The sequence below is a fragment of the Condylostylus longicornis genome, unplaced genomic scaffold, assembly GCF_029603195.1.
Source record: "Condylostylus longicornis isolate FDR11 unplaced genomic scaffold, ASM2960319v2 ptg000046l, whole genome shotgun sequence".
Taxonomy (NCBI): Eukaryota; Metazoa; Arthropoda; class Insecta; order Diptera; family Dolichopodidae; genus Condylostylus; species Condylostylus longicornis.
In genome coordinates this window covers 832186-858210 of record NW_026578015.1, presented here as the reverse complement: position 1 = coordinate 858210, position 26025 = coordinate 832186, and the positions used below count along the sequence as shown (strand labels likewise).

The 26025-nt window shown below is 22.6% G+C and overlaps 1 protein-coding gene across 2 annotated transcripts in view; it reads left to right on the top strand.

Annotated features, from left to right (window-relative positions):
* Positions 1-17434, top strand: part of LOC129610653 (nuclear hormone receptor FTZ-F1 beta-like) — a 56487-nt gene extending 39053 nt beyond the window's left edge. For both annotated transcript variants that reach the window (XM_055523288.1, XM_055523289.1), the window contains 6 exons: positions 13382-15455; positions 15528-15833; positions 15906-16055; positions 16133-16235; positions 16301-16455; positions 16557-17434. In XM_055523288.1, the coding sequence (XP_055379263.1) occupies positions 13503-15455; positions 15528-15833; positions 15906-16055; positions 16133-16235; positions 16301-16455; positions 16557-16640 (2751 nt within the window). In that variant the 5' untranslated portion in view covers positions 13382-13502 and the 3' untranslated portion in view covers positions 16641-17434. The remainder of the gene's footprint in view (positions 1-13381; positions 15456-15527; positions 15834-15905; positions 16056-16132; positions 16236-16300; positions 16456-16556) is intronic.
* The last annotated feature ends 8591 nt before the right edge of the window (positions 17435-26025 follow it).

The window sequence follows — 26025 nt, the reverse complement described above, 5'->3', positions numbered from 1 at the left end:
ACTTAACTTTTATTTTTTAATATTTCACTTTTTCAATTTTTTTCTTATTAATAATGTTTTTTTAAGTTTAATTTGTCAAAATATAAGCAAATATGTAAGAAATTACACATATTTCAACAGATATACCCTTAAGAAACTTTCTACTTTTCTTAACGAAAACACTAAGAAAAAGCAAAAATTTGCCCCGGTATTTTTTTCAGTAATTAAGAATGTCTTTCAAAATTAATTTATTCTAATTTTTTAAAATTTAAAAACGGATCTTCTCACTTCAAGTATATTTAAAAACAAAAATGTTTAAAGTTTATTGAAAATAGATGGGGTTTCCTAATATTTGACAAATATGTGAAGGAAGTGCGACCTATGACGAAATTAAATGCACTGACGAAATTACCTTACTTTACCTTATTAAAATAATGCCCGCCGCTTAATAATTACCCTTTTAAAAAAATATTGAACAAATTACAATTTACAATAATGCACGTACATAAAATTATATAAAAGTTCAAAGGTAATTTAATTGAGCCGAATCATATAGAACATACAAAATAATTTGAATTTGAAAGAATTGAGGGTGAGAAGAATTTGCTTTCAAAGATTTGTGCAAAACGTGTTACAGCAAAAAATCACGTTATATAAATAAATTGCTATATTTATTAAAAGTAATGCACCTCACCTCTAAAATTTTTTTTCTTTTTCTGCACTTTGGAGTATGTTTGTGCTCCAAACTACGTTTATTGCAAATTAATTTCTTCTCCTTAATAGCCGGTGGGATTTTATATTGTTCAATCAGAATTTATAAGTTGGTGATGTTTATACGTTGAGGTCCGATATTTTTTGCAGACGCCCAGTTAGTTTGCTTTGTCTTTCTGTGCTAGCTGTATTTCTAAGTCTTATAGGAGTACCAATTGTACACAAGTGTTGAATGCTATGTCAGTTACGATTTTTTTTTTGCTACACATAAAAATTTCCTATTCGGAGATACTTTATAAAATGTCATCTTAAGTTGTTTCAACTTATTTTTAATGTGTTTCTTGGCGCCTGACGATAAACGTATGACGTTTCTATGGTACATTTTTTACTGGCATTTGATTGACGTATAGCAAGACTAAATTTGTTGTATTTATACGCATCAATTTTGCTTTTGTGATATTTTCTTCGGAGCTATTGTTTATTGTCCTCTTTCCACGACCTATTGTCTGTTGCGACTCATTCAATTTTAATTACATATGCATTTAGTGTAGTTCAAAATAAGGTAACATCACCCCCCAGACCTCTCATATGTTTTCAAGATGGTCTTTTAGAATTCAATTGCGGGACATTTTGATGCTGACTGAATATCTATTATTTTAGTAAAACAACAATTCACCGCAACTAAATTTCATTATAGAAAACTAAAATTTCATAATAAAATGTTTTTAATCTCCTCCAGAATTTATAAACAAAAACATTTTCATAAAAAATAAAATTCCAATTTTTCACAATTTAATTTTGTTTTTTTGTAGTTTTAATTTTCTAAATTTAACAATTTTTTTTTTTATTTACAACATGTGTGTCACTATAAAACTTTTTTGACACATAATTGACATTACAATTTTGACAATCAACAACAAAACGACTAGAGAGAGAAAAATAAAAACAAATTAAGGAAATTTTTTTAATGTGATTTTTTTTTTTAATATCGTGAAGGTAACAAAAGAAAAATTAATATGATAAAAAAAAACAAAAACTTTGGACTTATTGGAGCCCATAGTAATATTTGTCTGGCCTATAGTGACTCACTAAAAATAAAAAATTTCCTTTATTTATAAATTTTTCAATAAAAAATATGAGCTTTTCCTCACATTGTATTTTGAAATGACTCAAAATTTTTTACGGTAAATTTTTGGTGTTTTTAATTTTTTTACGTGCTCTTTATTTTATTATCATAGATTTTTTACATTTTCATTGTAAATAACCCATATATAGGACCGCATATTCCGAAAATTTTTAATAAAAATTTACTTATTAATTTTACACTTAAGTATATAGAATAAGCTAACTAGTATTATAGTAATTATTTTAATGTTAAGTGACTGTTCTTATTTCCGCGTTCATTTTATATACACCGGTTAATTTAAATAAAAAACTATTAATCGGGTACTAAACTTTTTAGTAACTGCATAATGAAACAGGTTTTAAAACCCACACGGTCAATTTGAATAAATATTTAAGTACAACTTAGTGATTTCATTGTTATTAAAACATGATTTAATAAAAAAAAACTTCGCAGAAATTTAAAATGTCGAGTGTGATTGTGAATAATTATAATAATTAAATAAATCATATTTAAAATTAGTGCTAAAATTACTTCATTGGGAAAGATAAAATTCTTGTAAAAATATTCTAGACAATGGAATGAATGTTATAATAAAAATTTTGATAAGTTGCGTGACATGATCATAACTGTTATAAGTACTAATCGTCTACTAAAATATTATACCAAATTATAGCCGCCCTTAAAGGATTAACAATATATGTAGTTGAATTACTTTGAATTACTGAATAATAAAACTAGACTATACCCGATGAGTTTAGGATATTCTGGACATATGTAAGTATTTACCACACTTGTGGATTGATGTATACAGTCTGGAAATAAACGTGTCCAAGTAAGAATAAGAATAAAATTTTTAAGATTATTTTAAAATAATTCAAAAATACTGAAAGTTTCCCAATACTTGTAAGGGAAACTGAGTTAAGAAATGTTTTTATGTTCGACAGACAGTTTTTCAGTTAAATGACATATTTTGGTTGATATTTTCATAGCAATAACTAAAATTTTTAAAAATTTACAGAGAAAAATGAAAATTGTTCTCCAAGATTTTGCCTAAATTCTTGTCTTCTTTATAAAAACATGGAACAGTAAGTGTTATATCAATAAAGGAACCCATTCAATGATGACATGAGCTTGTATACACCTGTTCCTTCAGGAAATTTTTCAATGAAAATTTTTTTATAGCATCATTCATCATTTTATGGTATCATTTCATCTGTACAAATAGATTCAAGTGAGAAGATTATTATTCTAACTAGAATAAAATTTTTGTGTGTCACTTCCCCATCTTAACATGCTAAAGCTCTCAAAATACTTTAAAATTCTAGTATTTGATAAGCTACTTTACTCAAACCAACTGCAATTTCTTAGTTCTTAGAAAGCATGAGATCAAAAATCACATTTCCACTGATATGAAAAGTACAGACTTACATTTTCAAACAAAAATGTATTATTTTGCTAACTATAAGGTTTGTATAACACTATACATTTTTTAAATTTATGACCATTTTGCAACAGTTAACGAACATTTTTTAGTTTTAACTGTAATTATTTATTGAGCATTAAACAAATGAATTTTTTTTTGACATTTAATTAAAAAATTTTTCAGAAAGTGGAATTTGTAAGAGTCTATACGTGTGTATGAGTGAATGTGCAAAATTGAAATTTAATGTGAATGCTTAAATAGACCTACATATTACATACAATATTGTGTTGTATAACATATAGCAACTTATTGAATGCAAGGTATGTAAGTACATATAAACTGGTAAATTTATAGTACAAGTGGAATGTGCTATACGCCTTAAAAATTTTATTTTTTTTTTTTTTTTTGTAACTAAATCAACTTGACCTGGAATCCTTTTTGACTGTTGCATTCCTTTTTTTAACGGAATTCGTTTCTTTTTCTTTTTTTTTTTGTAATTTAATTCATTATTCGCAGTTAATTTTGTATTATGATCGCTTATGGTTTTATTGGGCAATACTGAGAAAGATTTTCAAGAATAATTCAATGGAATTAAAATTTTTAATTCATAATTTTTAGGTTTTGATTAATGAGTTTAATCATGGACTTGTAATGAGTCCCTTTATTTCGTAAGAAAAATTTTGTAAAAAAAAATCAAGTTTTTTTGGCGTTGACGTGGAGCCGATAACTTGGAAGAGAGAAAGAGAGGAAAATGTTTTCTTTCGTAATTTAACATAAATTTCTCCGCTTGCTTGTGATATTTTGTACGGTTGAGGTGCAATTTTTCAACATTTGCAGAATTGAAAAATTGTTTCCCATTTCTTTCAAAATTAGTAATCTATTAACACATATTTCAAAATTTGTAGAAGCATTACCTTTCAAAAATTGTGAGATATGTAAGATTTCGTGTGTTACCGTTTTCAGTGTTGCAGTAAGAATGACTAAAAACTATATACATAAATTTATTATTTTACTTTTTTTCACAGTGTTCAGTTTATCTACATTTTGCAAACCTGAAAAGATATGAATTTATAATAATCCTACTCCATATCATATATTTGATTTAATTGCAAATATAGCTTACGTTTTTACTCGTTATTACTACATTTTAAGACTGTGAGAAACTAAAATTTAAAACAAAAAAAAAATTGATTGACCACTTATCAACATTTTAACGTACGATTTAACCTGAAACATCAGTGCGTAATTTAGCGAGAAAAAATGCAAAACAAAATTAAGAGAAGAAGAAAAAAGCTAGTAAAAGAAACTCAATATAAACCCAGTTGAACTCGTTGTTTGAGAAAAATTCAAAAAATAAACGAAAGCTAAACTGTATAACAGATTTCGGCTACGTTTATAACATTTTAATTTTTATATTATACACATACATAGTTCCATAAGCCAAATCCATTGATCGTTATCTATTCAAATGGGCAATTCTGCAAAGGGATAATCATGTTTGGTTGCTCTGAATGTAACGAAACTCGAACGAAAAGCATTTCGAAAAAAAAAGCGGCGGAAACTTGAGATTTTTAAAACGGCCGCTAAATTTATTTTAAATATAAAATTCAAAACATAATTTTCATTATTGTTAATTTTACATTATAAAATATTTTGCGCGGGAAAGTATGCAATATTTATTTAAATTTTTAATAAATATTTTTATGAATTGTTGAATGAAAAATGTTGAATGTGTGTTCGTTATACATTATTTAAAATACCTAACAACTCCGGCTACGCATTTTTTATGCCTGTTAAGTGAAACATTATTCAAAAAATTATTTAGTCCTGCTTTTTCGGCAATAATTTTTGTATCTTAGAATTGAAAAAGAATCGGACTGTACATAGTTGTGGCAAAAATAACTTCATTTTACATTAAATATGAGAAAAATCTTAAATAAACTATTATACTTATATGTATGTACGATAAAAATACAATTGTTAATTTTACTTATGCAATAGTTTAGTTAGTACAAATCCTATCTTGAATAAAACAACGTACGAGTACATATGTATGTATGTATGAACGAATTATATACAAATGTAGCACGTTAACATAAAACTGGATTTTCCTTGAATCGTCATCATACAGGCATATGCAGTAATGCAACAAAAAAATTGCGACAACGACGACGATGGCAACTAAAATGTTATCGCAATGGAACACACTTGCTAGCAAGCAAAAAGAAAAGAGAAAAAAAAAACTGTGCAAATCAGACCACCAACAATTTTTGATTTTCTTTTTGTTTATTTTTATTCTCATCTTTTCTCTTTTTTGTTGTTGTTGTTATACTCGTACTATTTAAAAAGTTGCTGCACAAAATTATTTATTGCATGTTTTTCTTGTTTTCTGTTAACTTTTCTTTATTTAGTTGTTTGTTTGTTTGTTGTTACGCTCTCATATTAAGCCATAAATACAACATCTTGATCTTTTTTTTTCTTTATTCTTTAATATTATTAAATGTTTTTCATTAAAAATTCCTTTTTACTGGTTTAACAGGCTTTTACACAGGTATTAATAAAGGCTTTAAATACGAGTAAATAAATAAGAACAACAACAACAGTAATAACATTTAAGCCCTCTCTCTGCTCAATTATACACTTACTTATTTGTACGATATGTATATTACATATGAGTGTATATTATAAAAGTTGAATATCTAGCTCATTAGATGATGTAAAATATACGCACTTATTACATATATACATTCGACAGAATTTTTCAATAACATTTATTATAAATTTGCCACTCGGTTTATAACGCTATGAAATAGATATTTGAGATATAGATGCGAGTATAATACGTTTTTAATGAGCATGGAGTTCTTAGTCGATTTAGCTATTTCTAGCCATTCGTCTGTTCGCCCAAGTGATAACTTGAAAGCTGATTGAGTTACAGAATAATCAAATGTACACAAAATGCTTATAAAGAGTAGTTACAGCAAGATCCCTGTTTAATTTGATCTGATCGAAGTAACGTTTCGAATAGCTACGATACAAATCCCAAAATAATTTGCTAATATCTTGTTAAATATAAAACATAAATTTACTCAATTTTTCATAAATTAATTTGGTAATAGGACCAATAATTATATGTATATATATAAAATTTTGTTGTAATTGCACAAGTTCTTACAATAGTTGCCATTGAACATAAAAAACAGTTCGGCCATATCTTAAAAATTATAAAGACTAAATTATTTAAATGTTACATGACGGAGTTCTGTAATTCGGTCATGATCGTAACAAAATCTGTTTGTTACAGTTGATATCACATTTCTTGAAAACGATAAAGCCTTGTGTACTCAAATTATGCCATTTAGAGTTTAGTAACTAGGTTTAGTAACTCGGTAACTAATTCCGATAAAATTTGGCTGACATTTGAAATTTTAAAAAATTTATAAGTCTTACAGAAAAAGTTTATTAACATGTTCAACATTCTATTTTAATGTTAACAGGGACTGCATGAGGACTTTTATAACAAATCTTTTCAAGAGCATTTGTACGGGTATATCACAGAGTTGACCGGTCAACTCTATTTATTCTCATTTTTCTCAAATTATTTTATAAAATTTTTCAAACTTGTATTTTTTGTAATATTAGATTTTTAGTCTGATATTTTAATTTTTTTTGCAATAAGTAAATTTAGATTTTTTTTAAATTATTATTTTTAATATTGAATTTAATCCGACTGTGTGTGAACTTTCTAAATTTAAATTTTAATAATATTGACTTATAAATATATTGATTTAATAAAATTATTTTAAAAGTTGTTATTTTAGCATTTTCCATAGAATTATATTTCTACAATATGTGCCAACATATGTATTTGAACAACTTCAATTTAGTGCAATGAGTTATTGAATGTGCTATGAAATGCGGGAGTTGGAGATCACTTCAATTACATTAACTGTGTCAAATTTAAAAAGACTAAGAATCTTAATATAATATGATTCAAAATCATTTTGAACTCCGAACACATTCGAACATTTTCGAATCTCCAATCGCTAGTATGCTAATTAATACCACTGCAATATTACTTAGGCACAACCAACACAACACAAAAACAAATTCTATTCAGATTATGCACGAGCAATTGCATGGATTTCAAAAAATAGTTTTTTCAAATTGCGGAATATTTTTCCGAAAAATCATATTCCGCCCGGATGTTTTTCTGAAAATTGTGTTCCGTGCGGTTTTTTTTTCCGAAAAATCACATTCCGAACGGATTTTTTTCCGAAAATTGTATTCCGCACGGATATTTTTCCGAAAAATTGTGCTGAGAATGGATTAATTTGTAAAGACAACTTTTATTTCAAATTTTTAATAATATTTATATGTGTATGCATGTAAAGTATATACATACATATAATTTATAAGTAGATATTCAGTTAAATGCTTAAATTTGTTGAATGACATTCGAGAATATTTTTTTAATTTTTTTTTTTTAATAAAAGAATACGTACATAAATAAATTATTAAGGAATTTAACCTCAGAAAATTTTTAATAAATTGATTGTTATCATATTTTGTAAAATAAAATTATGAAATTGTTATAAATACATATACACACGTATAAATTATGTAAATATGTACATATATGACGTACATGTATACAATAATATATTATGTGTATATGTGAATATTTTTCTATTTTCAAAAAAATTCTTTACTTTATATTCCATTGAAGCTTTTTCTACATTATTTTCGTACAAATGTACTTACGCCCCTATATACATTTGTACATACATAAGTACATATATATAATGAAATTTATTTTACAATATTTATATAAAATATTTAAAAACTGATATACTTGTGTACATATGTATGTATGTAATTTTATATAAACAAAATCAAAATTAGTGGAACAATTTTTATTACGCAATTTTTGTTTTATAAATGAAAGCGACATAGAATACGCTATACAAAAATTCATAAGAATATAATAAATTATTGATATTTAACAACAAATATGTATGTATATATACAAATAAAGACATAACGTTACACACATATGATATTTGGTTGTATTTTTCCGTTATGATTACATTATGTGAACACAGAGTCGAGTACATAATGTTATACATACTACACTTAATATGCTTAATGTACATACATTATACTTGAAAAAATCCTAAAATTATATAAGAGTATAATATTTTTCTAAAAACGTAATAATATATTATGAGGTATTTAACTATGAATATTACGTTATTACGTATTATCTTGAATAGTATATACGTAATAACGTAATAGTACATATCTTGAATACGTTCAAATTCATTGAACAAATTAAATGCACATGGATTACAACATATGTATGTACATACATATACGTATATAAAAATATTGTATAATATTGTATCGTATGGAAAAGTGCATAATTTCAAATTTCTAAAATTTTCAGGAGACGTTAATTTTCTTAATTATGTCATATGTACATACATACATATATACAATATACGGTTGCAGATTTTCGACATTTACTCATAGGTTTACGGTGAAAGAGAGAAGGAGAGAAATTATATAGTAATGTTTTGATGCAAGAATATCTCTACTGTCCTCCAGACTTCGTTACAATCAAATAGTAGATTTGAAATGAAAAATATACTAATTATACGGTATAGCATGCGATAGGGCGATAAGAATAAGATTTTTCCTTGTGTCTGACAAATTCAATATACCAATAAAATAGTACCTTCTCATTGTTAGGAACATACATTCACACTTCATAAGTCTTGCGAATAAACAATATTGAAATTTCCATTTTGTAATAACACAAAAAAAGCTTGGAAAATAAAAATTTTCTTCCTTTAAAAATAACTTTTTCCATTGACATTTTTTTTTTTGGTTAAAATGTAATCCGTGTCCTGATTTAATTTCATATTATTTTTCACTTTTATTTTTTGTTTTATTTTGCAACAATACACTCTATACATATACATACATATACATTCCTATAATTAACTGTGCATTGTATGTAAATATACTCTGTGTCCCGTCTTGTATACAATAATTGTAAACAACAACAAAAAATTAACAAAAAAAATCTCTTATAAAATTAAACAAAAGAGTTTTAAACCCGAATAATAGAGCCAAAACACAAAGAGCCAACATACAAAAAAAATTTTATATAATAGTTCCCAATGAACTAATATTTACAGTACTTTGTTCCAATCTGTCATAGTAAAAATAAAATATTCGGTATATAGGGGGAGCCCTACTTACATAAATATGCATGACACAAACATTTTTTTATTTATTAAAAAAGTAATGAGAACAATAATATTTAATTTAAAAAAATTGTATCATTTTTGTTACTGTAACTTGTGTACAGTATTATGTAAATGTGGTATATACCTATGTATATAAAAATGTGTATATATTTCTGTTGTATGTTATATATAATGTTATAACAGCATAAAAATTGAGTTTCCAATCGATATATCTTTTATCAGATGTAGGAAACCTTAATTACAATTATTGATAATCAGCCGAATATTTTTTGACAATTGAAAGTCTTCTAAAAGAGTTTTTATTTCGGAGCCGAAATTGTCTCGCAATGCATAAAATTAATGGGTTGTTATGATTAGGGTAAAAGTTGACAATGTTACGTGGTCCCTATTGTATTTTAAAAAAATTTTACAATGTGACGCGCGTTCCAAATTCTATAAAATTTTTCGAAAGGCGAAAACACCAAATTGTTTATTTAGAAATTTCTAAATGCTTTGTGTAAACTTTTGGCTATAAGCACTAATTGACCCAGAACTAATTGAATTTTTTATTTACGCGTTGACACTGATGTAGAAAATTGATGTAGCCTATTACGGCTGGAAATTTTAAGGAGGATGGTCAACGTCAAAAAATCAAAATTTGTAACCTAAAATGTAAAAAAGAAGACTTTGTTTTTTACTTTATTAGTTTAAGGTGACATAGTAATAGTACCGCATCAGCAACCAAATCGGTTCGAAAATTAAATTCTTTTTATTCTTACATTACACACGTACATATATAATATGTATGTATGTACGAATAAAATTATGTTGCGAAAAAAATTTAGATTACATACGAAATGAATGAATTATATACATAATTGATATATATACGTATGTATGTGTCGATATGAAATCGAATGAACTCATAAGTCGAACAAGTATTAACTTAACGTATTTTACTCATGTCGTTTTATTACTCATAAAAAAATTATACTATGTACGAGTATTAATAAATTTTATGAAATTATAACATGAATCATGACACTACAATAATATTCAAGCCTAGACATTTTGTGCCAATTCTATATTATTGGAGACCATTTGACGGTATATTCTCTTCGACTTGTGTAAACTGAACCGATTAAAATCATTTTTACTTTAAACAAACCCATTAAAATTAATCTCGTAACCAGTCATTTTTGTAATGTCATCATGATGACAATAATACTCCAAAGAAAATTTGTAATACACATTCATTGTGTTGTACTACAGCATGAATATAACAGTTTGACAAATTTGTGTATGTGTTTTTTTATGACAATAGTATTGTAAAATAGTAAAATTTATTTAAATGTGTATGAGCTTTGTGCATATACATAATTTAATTACATATTTTAATACAATCACAGATAATGCTTTTGAATTGATTGTCAAAAAAAAAAAAAACTATATTTTACTCTTTTTCGCAAATTTTATAACATAAATTAAGGTGATAAAAGAAAATTAAAATTTATGAACGTAAATTCTAGTGTACCCATATTCAATATTATTTTATTCACCAACAAATACTTGTCAAACAATACAACAAATACAAATATAACAGATAAGAATAAAATTTATTTACATGAGATTTCGCTATTTGAGAGAGCATACGAGTAATAATTAAATTTTTCTCGAACTGAAGTTTTTTTTAACGCTTCAAATAAAATCCCGATACGGTCTCAAACCTGTTACACGCTCTATCATGAATTTGTATTCTTGTATTTTATCCAGCATGTCTTCAACTTAAAAATTAATTGCCATTCGTTAATTACACATAAACTTTTTAGGAAAAATATGGCAACACTAAAAATGTAAATGCTCTACCATCAGTATAAATTTTTGCCTTTTTGTTTTTTTATACTTATAATTTACCTGAACAATTCACATAATAAAGAAAAAATTAAAATTAGATAGAGTGTATTAAACTTAAAATTATCCATACATAAACGAGTTTTACATTAAGATTTTAACATAAATACCTATACAAATATAAAAATTTACAATTTGTTCGTAATATCTTAAAATCGTAATATCGTAAAATTCAAAACAAAAGAATAAAATTTGAGATTTTACTACATTCACACATTTCTATTCTATAAATACCCATTAAAAAATTTATGTGACGTTGATATCGGATCATAATCATAACAAAACAACTACAATCACAAAATATAGTAAAAATTAAAGTGACACAAAGAGAGTGATTCGCCACATTTCCCCACATCTCATGCATTGGCATTTTATACGATAAAAGAAATATTTGAATAACATAAAATGTTAATGTGTATGTGTATGAAATCTCATGGAAAATCTCTTGTGTCATCATTCATTTACTCATGATTTACTTCGAATTTTTTGTGTGTGTTGAAAAGTAAACACTTATGCATACACTCAAAAAAATTGTATGTAGATTGGAGTGTTTTGTTTGAACTCAACACACTTACATAATACAGTAAACACTTTGAAGAATTTTATATAAAAAAGAAGTAGACGCACAAGCAAGGTCGTTCGCGTATAAACTCAATCATAATTTGAAGGTCGTTTCATATAAAAATGTTTTTGTGTGCTGCTTTTGCTCTGTTTGTTGTTTTTTTTTTATTTTTATTTATGTCTTCTTTTTTTTCCCTTACGTTTTTCTTTCTTGTTTTGTTTGCTTCTTTATTTTTTCTTATTCAATTTATTGTTTTTATATTTTGTGTGTTGGTTTGTTATTTTGTGCCTTTTGTTTAATTCCTTAATAATAAGTCACGTGATATGATTTTCCAAAGAAGTTTTTTTTGGTGGTTTTTTTTTTTAAATAAATGCTATGCAGGTTTCAATCACACCATTTTTTTTTTTTTTTGCTTCTTATTATCTCATGTTTGTAATCATTGTAGTTATGCATTGATTGCATTTCCTGGTAATGAGAAAAATATTGCTGAATTTTATTCTGCATATGTATGTATGTTTGTATGTGTACGTGTGCAAAATATCATGGTGGTGTTGGAAAAATGTTATTTTTTTAAGGGTTGAATTTCTTTGTTTTTAATGTTAATTTTTTTGTTTTGTTTATTAGGCTTTGAGTGCAAGTTCACAGGTTGTTGACATTTTAGTGAATAAAATTAAAGTGATTTGCCATTTACATATGTACTTCTTATGTAGAATTAGTAATAAAGGATATGTGGAGAGTATGTTGAATATCGTTTGTTATTGAAAAATATGGCATGTTATTGGCTCATAAAATTTATTTTATTTAGAATATAGTTGAGGAGTAAGTAGGTACTTGAAATGTATTTTATGCTTTCAATTGGAAACCATAAATTTTAAAATGGGTTGGCATAAAATTTTCTACAAAAATTTCTGCATATGAAAATTCAATTTTACGCTTACTTTAATTAATATTATGCTTTTTAAAATTTAAATTTAAAATTTTAGAAATAAATCTTGTTACCTATATAATTTAGACTGGGCCCTAAAATAGCACAAATTAATTGAAACATAAGCATTAAGAAACTGAAATTTAAAAATATTTAATTGTATTCCAATTGAATTGTCTGGTAAGCCTATAGTAAGACTTCATATGTAACTGTTTACAATATGATTAAAAAAACCTGTTATACAAGTAATAATCAAAATGAAGGCTCTATCACCCCATCTATATTTTGTTTTTATTTCATTTTGTAAATTTTTGACACGACATTTTATTCTCATAATTAACATTAATTAAATTTGTTTTAGCACAAGCTAGTTCAAAATTTTATGGAAATTTTGGAAAATTATTACAATTTATATTAATTAATTCAATTAATTTATTAATTAAAATGTTTATTAATAAAAAATATTTTATTCTTTTGTTTTTTTTAGAAATGCATCATCATTATAATTCATAAAGTTAAAACAAAATTGGAACGCACAAAGTTTTTACAGTCAAAAACTAATTTAGAAAAAGAAAAGAAAATCATAAAAATTTTATAAATTTTGTAAAATGTTAACAAATGATGGGGATTTATCCCCACAACAGACAACAACATCATCATCATCATTATCATCATTAGGTAGTATTAATGCAACAGCGGTAATTAATGGACCAAATTCAACTAATATTAATAATTTATCACATCAACAACAACATCAGCAACAACAAATCACTAGCGTTCCACATTCAGCAATCATTCGAAATAATATTTCGGTAACAAATATTAAATGTGAAGATAATCTCATTCCAAATGGATTATTAAATAATTCAATACAACAACAACAACAACAATCATCGTCAACAATAACACCAATTCAGACAACAGTTAATAACTATTATAATGGAATACCTCAATCAACAACGACTGCACCGAGTGGAATTAGTGGTAGTGGTAGTATTAGAATAGCAGTGCCTAAAGTTGAAGAATCTGATGATGAATCAGAATCTGAACTTTCAAATATTGAAAATTTAAAAGTTAGTCGACGTTCAAATAATAATAAAAATAATGGGCCAAGACCAATGTCATGGGAAGGTGAATTATCAGAAAATGAAAATGAATTAATGGAAACTGATCAAAATCAACATCATCACAATCATCATAAAAATAATAATAGCAGTAATAATAATAATAATAATAATAATAATAATGATAATCTCCATCATCATCATAATCATCACCATAGCCATCATCATCCACCAACATGTATAGTTAAAGAGGAACCAAAAGCATTAAATGAATATGATTCAATTAATTTGACACATTCAACAGCGAATACAAATAGTGGACAATTAATATCACCGATTAATGCATCGAATAAAAAATTTCTTCATCAAAATGAAATTTTGAATTTGAAATATGAACCAGGTACAACAAATTTTCTTGATAATTCATCATCTGGAATTGGTTCTAGTACTGGTGGCGGTGGCAATGGTGGTGGTGGTAATAGTGGTGTTAATTCGCCATTATTAGCTAGATCAAAACTACAAACAACTTTATTACCTGCAAATCCAAGTCCTGATTCTGCTATTCATTCCGTATATACGCATAGTTCACCTAGCCAATCACCATTAACTTCACGTCATGCACCTTATACACCATCATTGAGTCGTAATAATAGTGATGCATCGCATAGTAGTTGTTATTCATACAGTTCTGAATTTAGTCCAACACATTCACCTATCCAAGGTCGTCATAATATTTATGGTGGCAATGGTACAACATCATCTGTTGCAGCTGCAGCAGCTGCAGCTGTTAATTCAAATAATGGTCAACAATTTATTCATTCCATTTTATATAGGCCAATTCATGAAAATTTAGACAATAATGGTCAACATCAGCAACAACAACAGCAGCCAATTTTATTAAAAAAAGAGCAATTGGGTATTGTTACATCACAAATGAATTCAGTGAATTCGAATAATTTAAATGTAACACCTACAAATAATGTAGATTCAAAAGATTTTTTAATTGATAATGAATCAGGTATTCCATCACCTGGTATCTCAAGACAACAACTTATTAATAGTCCATGTCCAATATGTGGTGATAAAATATCTGGTTTTCATTATGGTATATTTTCTTGTGAATCATGCAAAGGATTCTTTAAGAGAACTGTACAAAATCGTAAGAATTATGTTTGTGTTCGTGGCGGACCGTGTCCAGTTACAATTTCAACACGCAAAAAATGTCCTGCTTGTCGTTTTGATAAATGTCTCAATAAGGGTATGAAATTAGAAGCGATACGTGAAGATCGTACAAGAGGTGGTAGATCAACTTATCAATGTTCATATACATTACCAAATCCATTAATTTTATCAGAAAATACAGCAGCAAATTTATTACAAGCAAATGCTAGAATCAATGGTTGTATTATAAATTCAGAAGCAAGTTCTGATTCAAATAGTATTGGTGGATCATCGCAAAGTTCACAAAGAAGTAATACAGTTCCACAATTGTTACAAGTGAGTCTTTACAATATATTTATTTCAACTAAAGCAATTTATTAAAAATTATTTTTGTTTTATGTTCCATAGGAAATAATGGATGTTGAACATCTATGGCAATATAGTGAAACTGAATTAGCACGTTTAAATCAACCGATTAATTCTGCAACTGGATCATCTTCAATGGATAGAAATACACCATCAACTTCAGATGAAACAAATAATTCTACAGCAAATAATATAACATCAAATCCTTTATTAGCTAGTACTGGTTTATCATCGAATGGTGAAAATACAAATCCTGATTTAATAGCTACTTTGTGCAATGTTGCTGATCTTCGTCTTCTAAAAATTGTTAAATGGTGTAAAAGTTTACCACTTTTCAAAAATATATCGGTAAATTTTGTTTCTTTTCTTTTTTCTAATTTCGAAAAAAATGAAATAACTAATTTATTATTATAATTTTAGATCGATGATCAAATATGTCTTCTGATAAACTCATGGTGTGAATTGTTATTATTTTCATGTTGTTTTAGATCTTTATCATCACCTGGTGAAATAAAGATTTCCCTAGGTAAAACTATTACATTGACACAAGCTAAAACCAGTGGTTTACAGGTAATTATTTTCAATATAATTTTTAAAAAAATTTAGTTTTAATACCAAAAAAAATAATAATGTTTTACAAATTTTAGGCTTGTATTGAAAGAATGTTAAATTTAACCGAACATTTAAGACGATTACGAGTTGATCGTTATGAATATGTTGCCATGAAAGTTATTGTACTTTTACAATCAGGTAATAATTGATTTAATATTTATTAAAAAAAAAAAAAGAATAACTAAATTAATTCTAAATTTTAGACACAACTGAATTACAAGAACCAGTTAAAGTTAGAGAAAATCAAGAGAAAGCCTTACAAGCCTTACAAGCGTATACATTATCACATTATCCTGATAATCGATCAAAATTTGGTGAATTATTATTGCGAATTCCAGAATTACAAAGGACATGTCAGGTATCTATTTATACCCTAAATATAACTAGAATAAAAATTTTCAATTTTTTTTTTTTTTTTGATTTTTATCTAATTTTGATTATTTAAATTACTCTTTTTAGCTCGTTAAAGAAATGCTTCTTATTAAATCAAAAGATGGTGAAGATTTTAATTTACTTATGGAATTGCTACGTGGAGAACATTAAATTGCAACAATAATTCAGCAATATTTAATTATTACCTAATTTATATGTCTTTAGATTCATTAAATTCATCAGCGCGTAATTATTACATTCATCGTTATAAAAATTATCATTAAATCATCATTATTGCATCATTATTAATTATTTAATTATAATTAATTACAATACAAATGAAATGAAAACAAACACAATATAAAACGTCTCCATATAATCATTAAATTTTTATAAAATTAATTTATAAAATATTAAAACTTTAGTTTTTAAAAACTTATAGTTAAAAAAAAAGAATAAACCACCTAATAAAAAAGATTTTTTTTTTTAAATTATACAAGAAAAAAAAAGTCTTAGAATTTAAGATGTAAGAGAAATAAGTAATAATTAACTTAATTAATGTAATAATTACCTTAATTAAAGAAAAAAAAAAAAGATTTATAAATATTTAAAAAAAAAAAACAAAACAGAACCAACTCAAGACGTGCCTGAACTGCTAACTGCAAAAAATTAAAAAAAAAAAATTAATCTTTAATTATTATCATTAAGTAATTGAAATTAAAGAAAATACAATGAATAGAAAAATGAAAAATTAAAAAAATTATAAAATATTTTAAATAGAAAAATAAAACACAAATTCTATTAATATATTGGAATTGCATATAGGCTTCTTATACTATTTAAAATTTGAATTAAAATTTAATAACATTTAAAATTATATAAATAAATATTTTTAAAATTTTAATCGGCTTTCAATTGATATTTAAATTTTCATTAAAAAATTAACTATTATTAAAGAATAATCATTCGAGCTGAATCTAATGTGAAAAATTTTCCTGAATAAATATCAAGTTACAATATTTTATGGATGAACTTTTAACAGCTTGAATGTTAATTAAATATTTAAAGATTTAGTTTTTGATAATTGTTTTATAATAGAGAAAAAATTGTCTTGCACAATTTGATTATATAAGAAAAATTAATTTTAAGTTTAATATCATTGTAATTTAATTGAAATTTTGTAAAATATACCAGTTTAATCCATTCATTATCTAGTTCTATACAATAAATACCGGATTAAAATGGATTTTTATCTCGCTCTGTCCAATCATATTCTTTAAAATAAACCAGCTTAATCGGTTTTTATATAATTCTGTGTAAAAAATAATTCTATCTTATTTAATTTATAGGATTACAATTAAAATTATTATTACAATTTTAATAATTGTGCGTCATGGCCCTGGAATATAATATTATGATATAAAATATAATTTCATAATATTTTATTCATTAAATATTAATTATATTTATTTCAAAGTCGATTAAAATCTTAAAAATATTTTAAAAACTTAATGTTCCTTTTCAATTTGCTTTTTTTGTTTCTATCTTTATAAACAAAAATCTTGTAATTATCTAAAACTTTATTTTTTATCGAATTATACTATTAAATTTTTTATATTATAATGCAATATAAAATTTCATAATTTATTGAATATTAAAGTAAAATCATTTGAATTTTATTGAATTTTCTTTAAAATATTGAAATTTAAAATTATCTCTCAGTCTATAATCAGAATTGCTATAGAAAGAAAAATGAAAACACAAATTTTTGACATTATAAAAATTAAAAACTTACACAAAATATAAATTTGGATTTATAAATTAATCCAAAATTTTAAATTGTAAATATACATATAATTTTGATTATTATATTAAAATAAATTAATTATAAATTAAAACATAAAAAATTAATTAGTGAATAAAAGTTAAAACAAAAAAAAAAAAAAAAATAAAAAAAATTATTGACTATTTCCAGATTTTATTTTTTTTTTCAAAATCAAATTTAAATTTAATTGTAGATTTTATATACATATGATTTTTTAAATTATTATATAATATTATTTTAGTTATTAAAATATAATGTTAAAAAATTAATTACTATCATTATACTTAGAATATATAATTATTATATTTTGTAATTTGTCTTCAGGATTTTAAAATAAGATTATTGAAATTTAGATAAAAAAAAAATTAATAATAATATTAAGTTGTTTAAGGATATTTTTTTTTATTTAAAATTTTTGGAAATGTTTTAGTTTACAATATTATAACAATGTAATTATTATTGTTTTTAATGGAGGTAGATATTAAAAACTAATCGGTGTAAATTGTTATTAATTAAAATTCTACATAAAAATAATTTTAATAAAATTATTTAAAAATCTATAAGTATATAAAATGTGAAAGTAAAAATCCATTAAATAATTTTAAATATATTGGTTATTGAAAAACAATTTTCACTATTCAAAAATTATTCTATTAAATTAACATGCATTATATAAAATATGCTAATGTAAATTAATGATAAAATAAAACCCTCTCTGTATGTAATTTCACATTTTAGTATTTTAGTATTCATTCTTATAGATCAGATTATTTTATAAATATTGCTCAATCTTCTAATTTTTACATATTTTCTTAATTTCAATTTATAATCTACTAATGTAAAATAAACATTAACATGAAGTTAACTACTGCCTCCATTAAAATTATTTTCTTATTCTTTAGACTTTTTTTTTTATTGTAAAAAATTAAAAATTTTTTACAATTATAATTTCTTTTTTTTTAAATTAATTAATTATTCAAATTATTTTTTTATTATTATATTTTATAATATTATAAATATTATTATTTTATTAAATATAGTGATTAGATTCCAGTACATTTTATTCAAATATAATTTTTTTTTATAATTTTATAATAAAAAAAAAATTTTAATATATTTCTATTAATTGTCGAAAACAAAGAAAATTTAGAATTTCTTTATGTAAAAAAAAAAACCATATTGTATTTATATAGATTGGTATATTATGTATGAATATGTCCTTAAAGGATAACTTTTTTTTTTTTTTCAAATTAAATTATATTACATAAGAAATAGAATAATATTATTAGATAAAAAAAATTTTTTTTAATATTATTTTTTTCTTTTTTTTTTGTTTTTTAAACATTATTTTCTAAAAAATTTATTTAGTATCTTAAATTTTGTGATTAAATTTTGCTTTAAAAAAAAATACATAAATAAATATGTAAAGGAAAACTTTATCAAGTTGTTGTTATGGTAAAGAAAACTTTTATAAAAGAATATATATATATATATTTTTTTAATTTTAATTTTCAAAAGAAATTATGTTCTTCCTGTATTTTACAAAATAATTATATTTAAATTATTATAATGAAAATATTTTTAAATAATTATAATTGAAACTAAAAATTAAAATATAATAGAAGAATATAAATAAAATTATAAATTCAATTATAATAATTAAAGATAAAAACAAATAATTTTTGTAACAAAAGAATTCAATTATGAAAATTTATTCAAAATCATTAATGAAACGTTTTATGTATGATCCTCTTATAGAATTAAAATTAGAAATGTAAATTCATTTTGAAAAATGAATATTATGCCATTATAAATTTTAGGAATTCTTATTTATTTATTCGTTAATATTCCATAAATTTAACCATAACTTTTTTATTTGCTAAAATATTATTATATTTATTTTTCGAACAAGAAATCGTATTTAAAAACTACATACTATTCTTAGAAGTTTTTTTTTAAAATATTGTTGTTAATATTTCAATTAATTATTAAATTATTGACATTAATTAATTTAATATAACAATATATAACTATTTTGTTTAAATAATTAAAAAAATTTTAAAATATCATACATTAATTGTTTCTTTAAAACAAATTATTTGATAATGTTTTTTATTTTTTATTATTTATTTAATTGATTTGTTAAATAAATATATAGAAAATATTCAAAAATAAAAAAATTTTATTATTTTTTGAATTAAAACATTTGATTAAAAAGAAAAGTAAATAAAAAAATTTTTGTTTTTATCAATTTTATAATATGATGGAAAAATATACACAAATATAATACAAAAGTATAAATTTAATAGTAATTATTTTATTGATTGGTTTTATGTACATATTATATAAATAATTATTAAATGCATTTTATTATTTTAATTACAACTTTAATGTGATTTCTTTTCAATTGTTTTAGAAAGAGAACAAAATTAAAGATTTTGTTAATTGAATTTTTACAAATTAAATTCAAATACAATTTAAATATAATTTTACTTATAATATTTGCAATTAAAACATTTTTATTTTGTGAAATTATGACTTTTTCTATATTTGTTTTAAGATTTTGGATTTATATATAATTCTTATACGAGTACAAAATACCATGAATCAGTCGAAAATTTTAAAATAAATTTATATATAGTCTTCCGTTAGATAATTTTTTTTATGGTTTGTATCATCTAATAAAAAAATCGTACAATTTGATTTTAGAGTGATCTTGATGCAAAACACTTTTAAGTATCTTCTAATAATATAAAATAATTCTTATTTTCATTATGATTTGTATTCCATTTTTGGTGTTATTTTGATGAAATGCGAAATTATTCATTGAGTTAAAATTATTAAATAAAATATTCATTGAGTTAAAATTATTTTAATAATTGTCTGATATTCCAATATAGAAAAATTGTATATCATTTTTATAACGAATCCCTTATAAATATTAAAAGTCATAATACACAAAAATATACAATATATATATATTTTTTTTGTTAATTTCATTACAATGCTATTTCTTCCGAATTATATGTAATTTATTTTATAATCTTTTTTTTAATATCAAAGATTATAAATAAAATATATCTTATTAATTTAATAAATACTTATACATAATTATATTTGAATAAATAATTCACATTATTAATTATATAGTTTATTTTTTTTTTTAAATAATTTCAATGCAATATTAATTATATAAAATGAATTATATAAAATATTTGAATTAAATTATTTATAATTTAATTTATATTATAATTTCAGATTAAAGAATCTTAATTTAACATTGCTTATATTTGTATTTTTAAAAATTTATTATTATTTTTTATTTTTAAATATTATTTAAATTCTTTTATTTAATATTTTAGAAGAGAAGAAAAATATAAAAAATGCAATAATATTGTATGCATAAATATTTTATTATAATGAAATTATTATTAACAATAATATTATGAAAACATTCTAGTTTTGGAAATAGTAAATAATAAAATTTTTAATTTAAAATTACAAAGTTAAAATTAAAAAAAAAAAAAAAACAAAGAAAATTTTATTATAGATTTATGTACATTGAGATAATTATAATTAAAAAAGAAAATAATCATTATTAGCACAATCAATAAACAATAAAATAAATAAAATAAAATAAAAATTAAAATTTGAATTAGAGTTCTTAAATAAATTTACTAATATACTTTCATATTTTTTATTCTATCAATTAGTTCTTTAATATATTTTTATATTTTTTTTTTTTTGAATTTTTTGTATTTTAAAGTGATTCCTTAATAAAATTCTAATCTAAAAATCTAAGACAATGAATTAAAGACTTAAAAGTTATACATATTATGTTCAGTAAATGAATTTATAAATTAAATTATTCATTTTTTTCTAATTCACTCTTATACATTATTCTAATATTTTTATAATGGTCGCAAATTTAATTTAAAATTTAAGTACAAATTTTTCAAAATAATAAAATAAAATTTTCAGAAACTCAAAAATATTTATAATATTCTTTTTTATGAATAAATAATCATTAATACACAATGTGTAAAATAATTAATTGAAATTTATTTGAAAATCAAATCAATTTTTTCAAAATTTTTATATTTCCTTAATTGAATAACTTAAAAATATTTAACAAGAAATTCAATTTGCTATTAATTATTCCGTCATTTAAAAAATATTTTCAATAAAAGCTAATAAATAAATTTCGTTATCCATATTAGATTAGAATAAATTCATGATTTAATTCCTAATTTTTTCTTAATTTTAAAGTTTATCGAATCACCATTATAAATTTTATAAATTTTTGAATTACAAAATTATGTAACGCCATTTAGGGTACTTCCAAATCAACTTTTAAAATTTATTTTTAAAATTTTTTATGAAAAAAAAAACAACTATGGCAACACTACACATTATGTTTAATTTTAAATATACATAATTATATACATTTAATTAAATAATAAATTGTAAAATTTTTTTAGTAAAATTAAAAAAAAAATATATCACAAAATAAATTATTTTATAATAAAAAATATCTTAATAAAAATGAAGTAAAAATAAAAAGAACTAATCATAAATTTGACTGATTTATATTGGTAAATATCTAGTTAATTTTAGCAGCCATTTTTTTTTTTTTTATATAGAATTATATAATAGATAAAAAATAAAGAAAAAGTGAGAAATTGTTTAGTTGAAATAAAATAAAACAAATTAATTTTTTTAAAGTATTAAAAATTAATAATTAAAATGATTGAAAACTTAAAAAATAAAACAAGTAAAATATTTGATAAACAAAAGAGAAATTAAAACTGAGAAGAGAAAACATAAATAATAAATTTTGAAATTTATTAAATAAAAAATTTAACGTTAAATAAAGAAGAAAAAAAAATTGGAAACTGTAATTGAAAAAATATTTTAAATAATTATTATAAAATTTTGATGATAAAGTAAATTAGAATTGGATTCGATGCGAAATGCTACTTTTTTTCAGTTTTTTAACATCTGTTTCTTTCCGTCTGATTACTTTTCGCTTACCCTGCGAATTCCATTCTGGTGACTTCCTTTGAATCTTATTCGCTGACTCTTAGATTATGACCGATTCATTTCCATTTTTCCTTCTTCTATTTGGATCTCTATCAAGCCTGTCCCGGTCAACTTCCAGAGCTTTACCAATCGGTTGAAGAATTAATTCCTAAAATTACAAATTATTGATTGAAGAAGAAATTGAAAAATTTTGTTTAATTTTTTATGATAAACTAATAGATTAGTCAAACAATTTACGAGTTCACAAATTATTATATTAATAGTAAAACGGTTACAAGACATTTTAGCAAAATTTTACCCAAAATTCAATAGGTACTTTTATTCTTTGAGAGATTTTTATTTACAAATTGTGAGTTAATTTTGAATTTTAGAAAACATGCTTTTCTACAACTGTTTTCCACTACAGTTCTACTTTCAATTTTATTTAATAAATCCAAATAATTTTTGATTTATTTATTTTATTACTCATTAACCGAACCCGAAATATTTCTTTAAAGAAACTTGTAAAATTTCTAAATAAATTTTTAAAAATCCATTAAAATTATACTTTATCATTCACAACATCATTATATACAATTTAATATTTGAACACAAGTTAATTTTGTGCCTTTTGATAAAAAATTATATATAATTATACAACTAAAATGAAAATTTCAAATCATAAAATCAGAAAAAATTAATTAATATAATTTCAAAATTGTACAAAGAAATAATGTTGTACGGGAGAATGCAAATGGAGAAAAAATAAAATTATTTTCAAAAAAATTCAAAATGTGCATGAATTAAAATTAAAAAAAATTAAATAAATTTTGTAATTTCTAGCAAAAAACCTTAAAAATTTTAAATAAAAAACTGAAACAATTAAATTGACTGAAAAAAAATATTAACAATACAAATTATATAAATTGTAAATATTTAAATTTATTAAAAAAAAAAATTTTTAAGAAAGTGTTACCAACTAGCAAAAACAAATTAAAATATGTAAAATCAATTTTTTTTTTTGTATAAAAAACAAATTTTGTTTTTGGAATTTTTTTGATAAAAATTTACAAAAAAAAAAAATTTTGAATAAATGTTTCAAAAATAATATGAAAAATCAACAGAAACAAAAAGATTTTAAAATTCATACAAAATTAAATTTAATATTCAAAAATAACAAAAAAAAACAAAAGAACAAATTAATTAAAAAAAAAATATTTTCTTTTGTTTTTAAATTATTTAAAAACAAATAAAAGGGAAATCAAATTTTGTACTTAATTAAATAAAAAAGAAATTTGTAAAATAAAATAAAATTAAAAAAAAAATATGAAAAAATCATGTATATAAACATTACCTATATATGTATAATTACATACACACCAACATACATATAATATAAATTTTATTTATATAATTATAAAAGTATATAAAAAAAAAACAAAACAAACAATTTACATTTCTTAAAATGTAAAAGAAAAAATTAAAAAATAAAAATGAACAAAAAAAAAAAAATTATTAAAATTTTTATTTACGAATAAATTCAATTTATTTCAAAAAAAAAAAAAAAAAAAAAACAAATAGTGAACTTTAATTGAATTTCTTGTTTTATTTCTTTAATACGGCAACACTTTTTAAATTAAAATGTTTGATGGCATAATACCACCGGTATAAACAAGTTCAATTGTATCAGAAATTCAATTTGGAAGAAGTTTGAATAGAGGAAGTTCGATTGTAGTAATTAAAAAAGACTGGAATTGAAAGAAGAGCTATAATTAAGAAATGATCTTGAATTGAATGGGGAATTCAAATTAAAACAGGTTCTAAATAGATGAAGCTCGATTGTACAATAATTATACTTAAACGATTCTCTACAATTGATTGTATTTTGTATTGAATATAGTATCGTAATCAAATTGTTAAATAATTTAATAGTGTGTTTAATTAAAGTACTACACATTAAATGCGTTCGTGTTACAGAATATATGTATTTGTATTGTTCAATGAGGTTTCGTAGGTGGCACGACCCACAATATTCTGGTGAACATAATTTTCAAATGAGGTCAGATTTTGTGATACCAGATGGGGAATCATTATAATTGAATTCTAAAAAATAATATAAATATTCCGAAAATAACTGTTTATAGCAAATATTGATTTAATTATTTGAAATTTAATAAAAAATTCAATTTTGATAATGTTATTTTTGATAATTTTTATAATAGCTAATAGTAAAAAGAAGATTTCGCCTAGAAAACGTATAGATCTTTCGCAAAAAAAAATTTAGGATCTGAAAGTCTCCTGAAATTGATGATAATAGAGGTTAGTATAAAGCGTTCGTCAAAATTCACATTCCATTTTTTTTTTTCCAAGAAAATCTTGTTCCGTTTTTTTTTAATCATTATACTCTTTTCTTAATCATAACGGTAACAATTATAAAAAAAAAATATTAACGGTAAAAAAATTTTTCACTAAAATTGATAAAATTTTTTTTCCCGTTAAATTTCTAAGACAACAACCATTATTTATGTATGGTGAATTTTAAAATAAAATCCATTACGCCTTCTAACAAATACATAAACCATTTAAAATACAGAAATGACGTATTGATAAAATTTTAAGCAACAACATACAAAAAAAAAATAGTAGAGTACGTAAGCAATATAACAATTCTGACACTAATGAAACGTCATTAATGAAATACGAAACTTC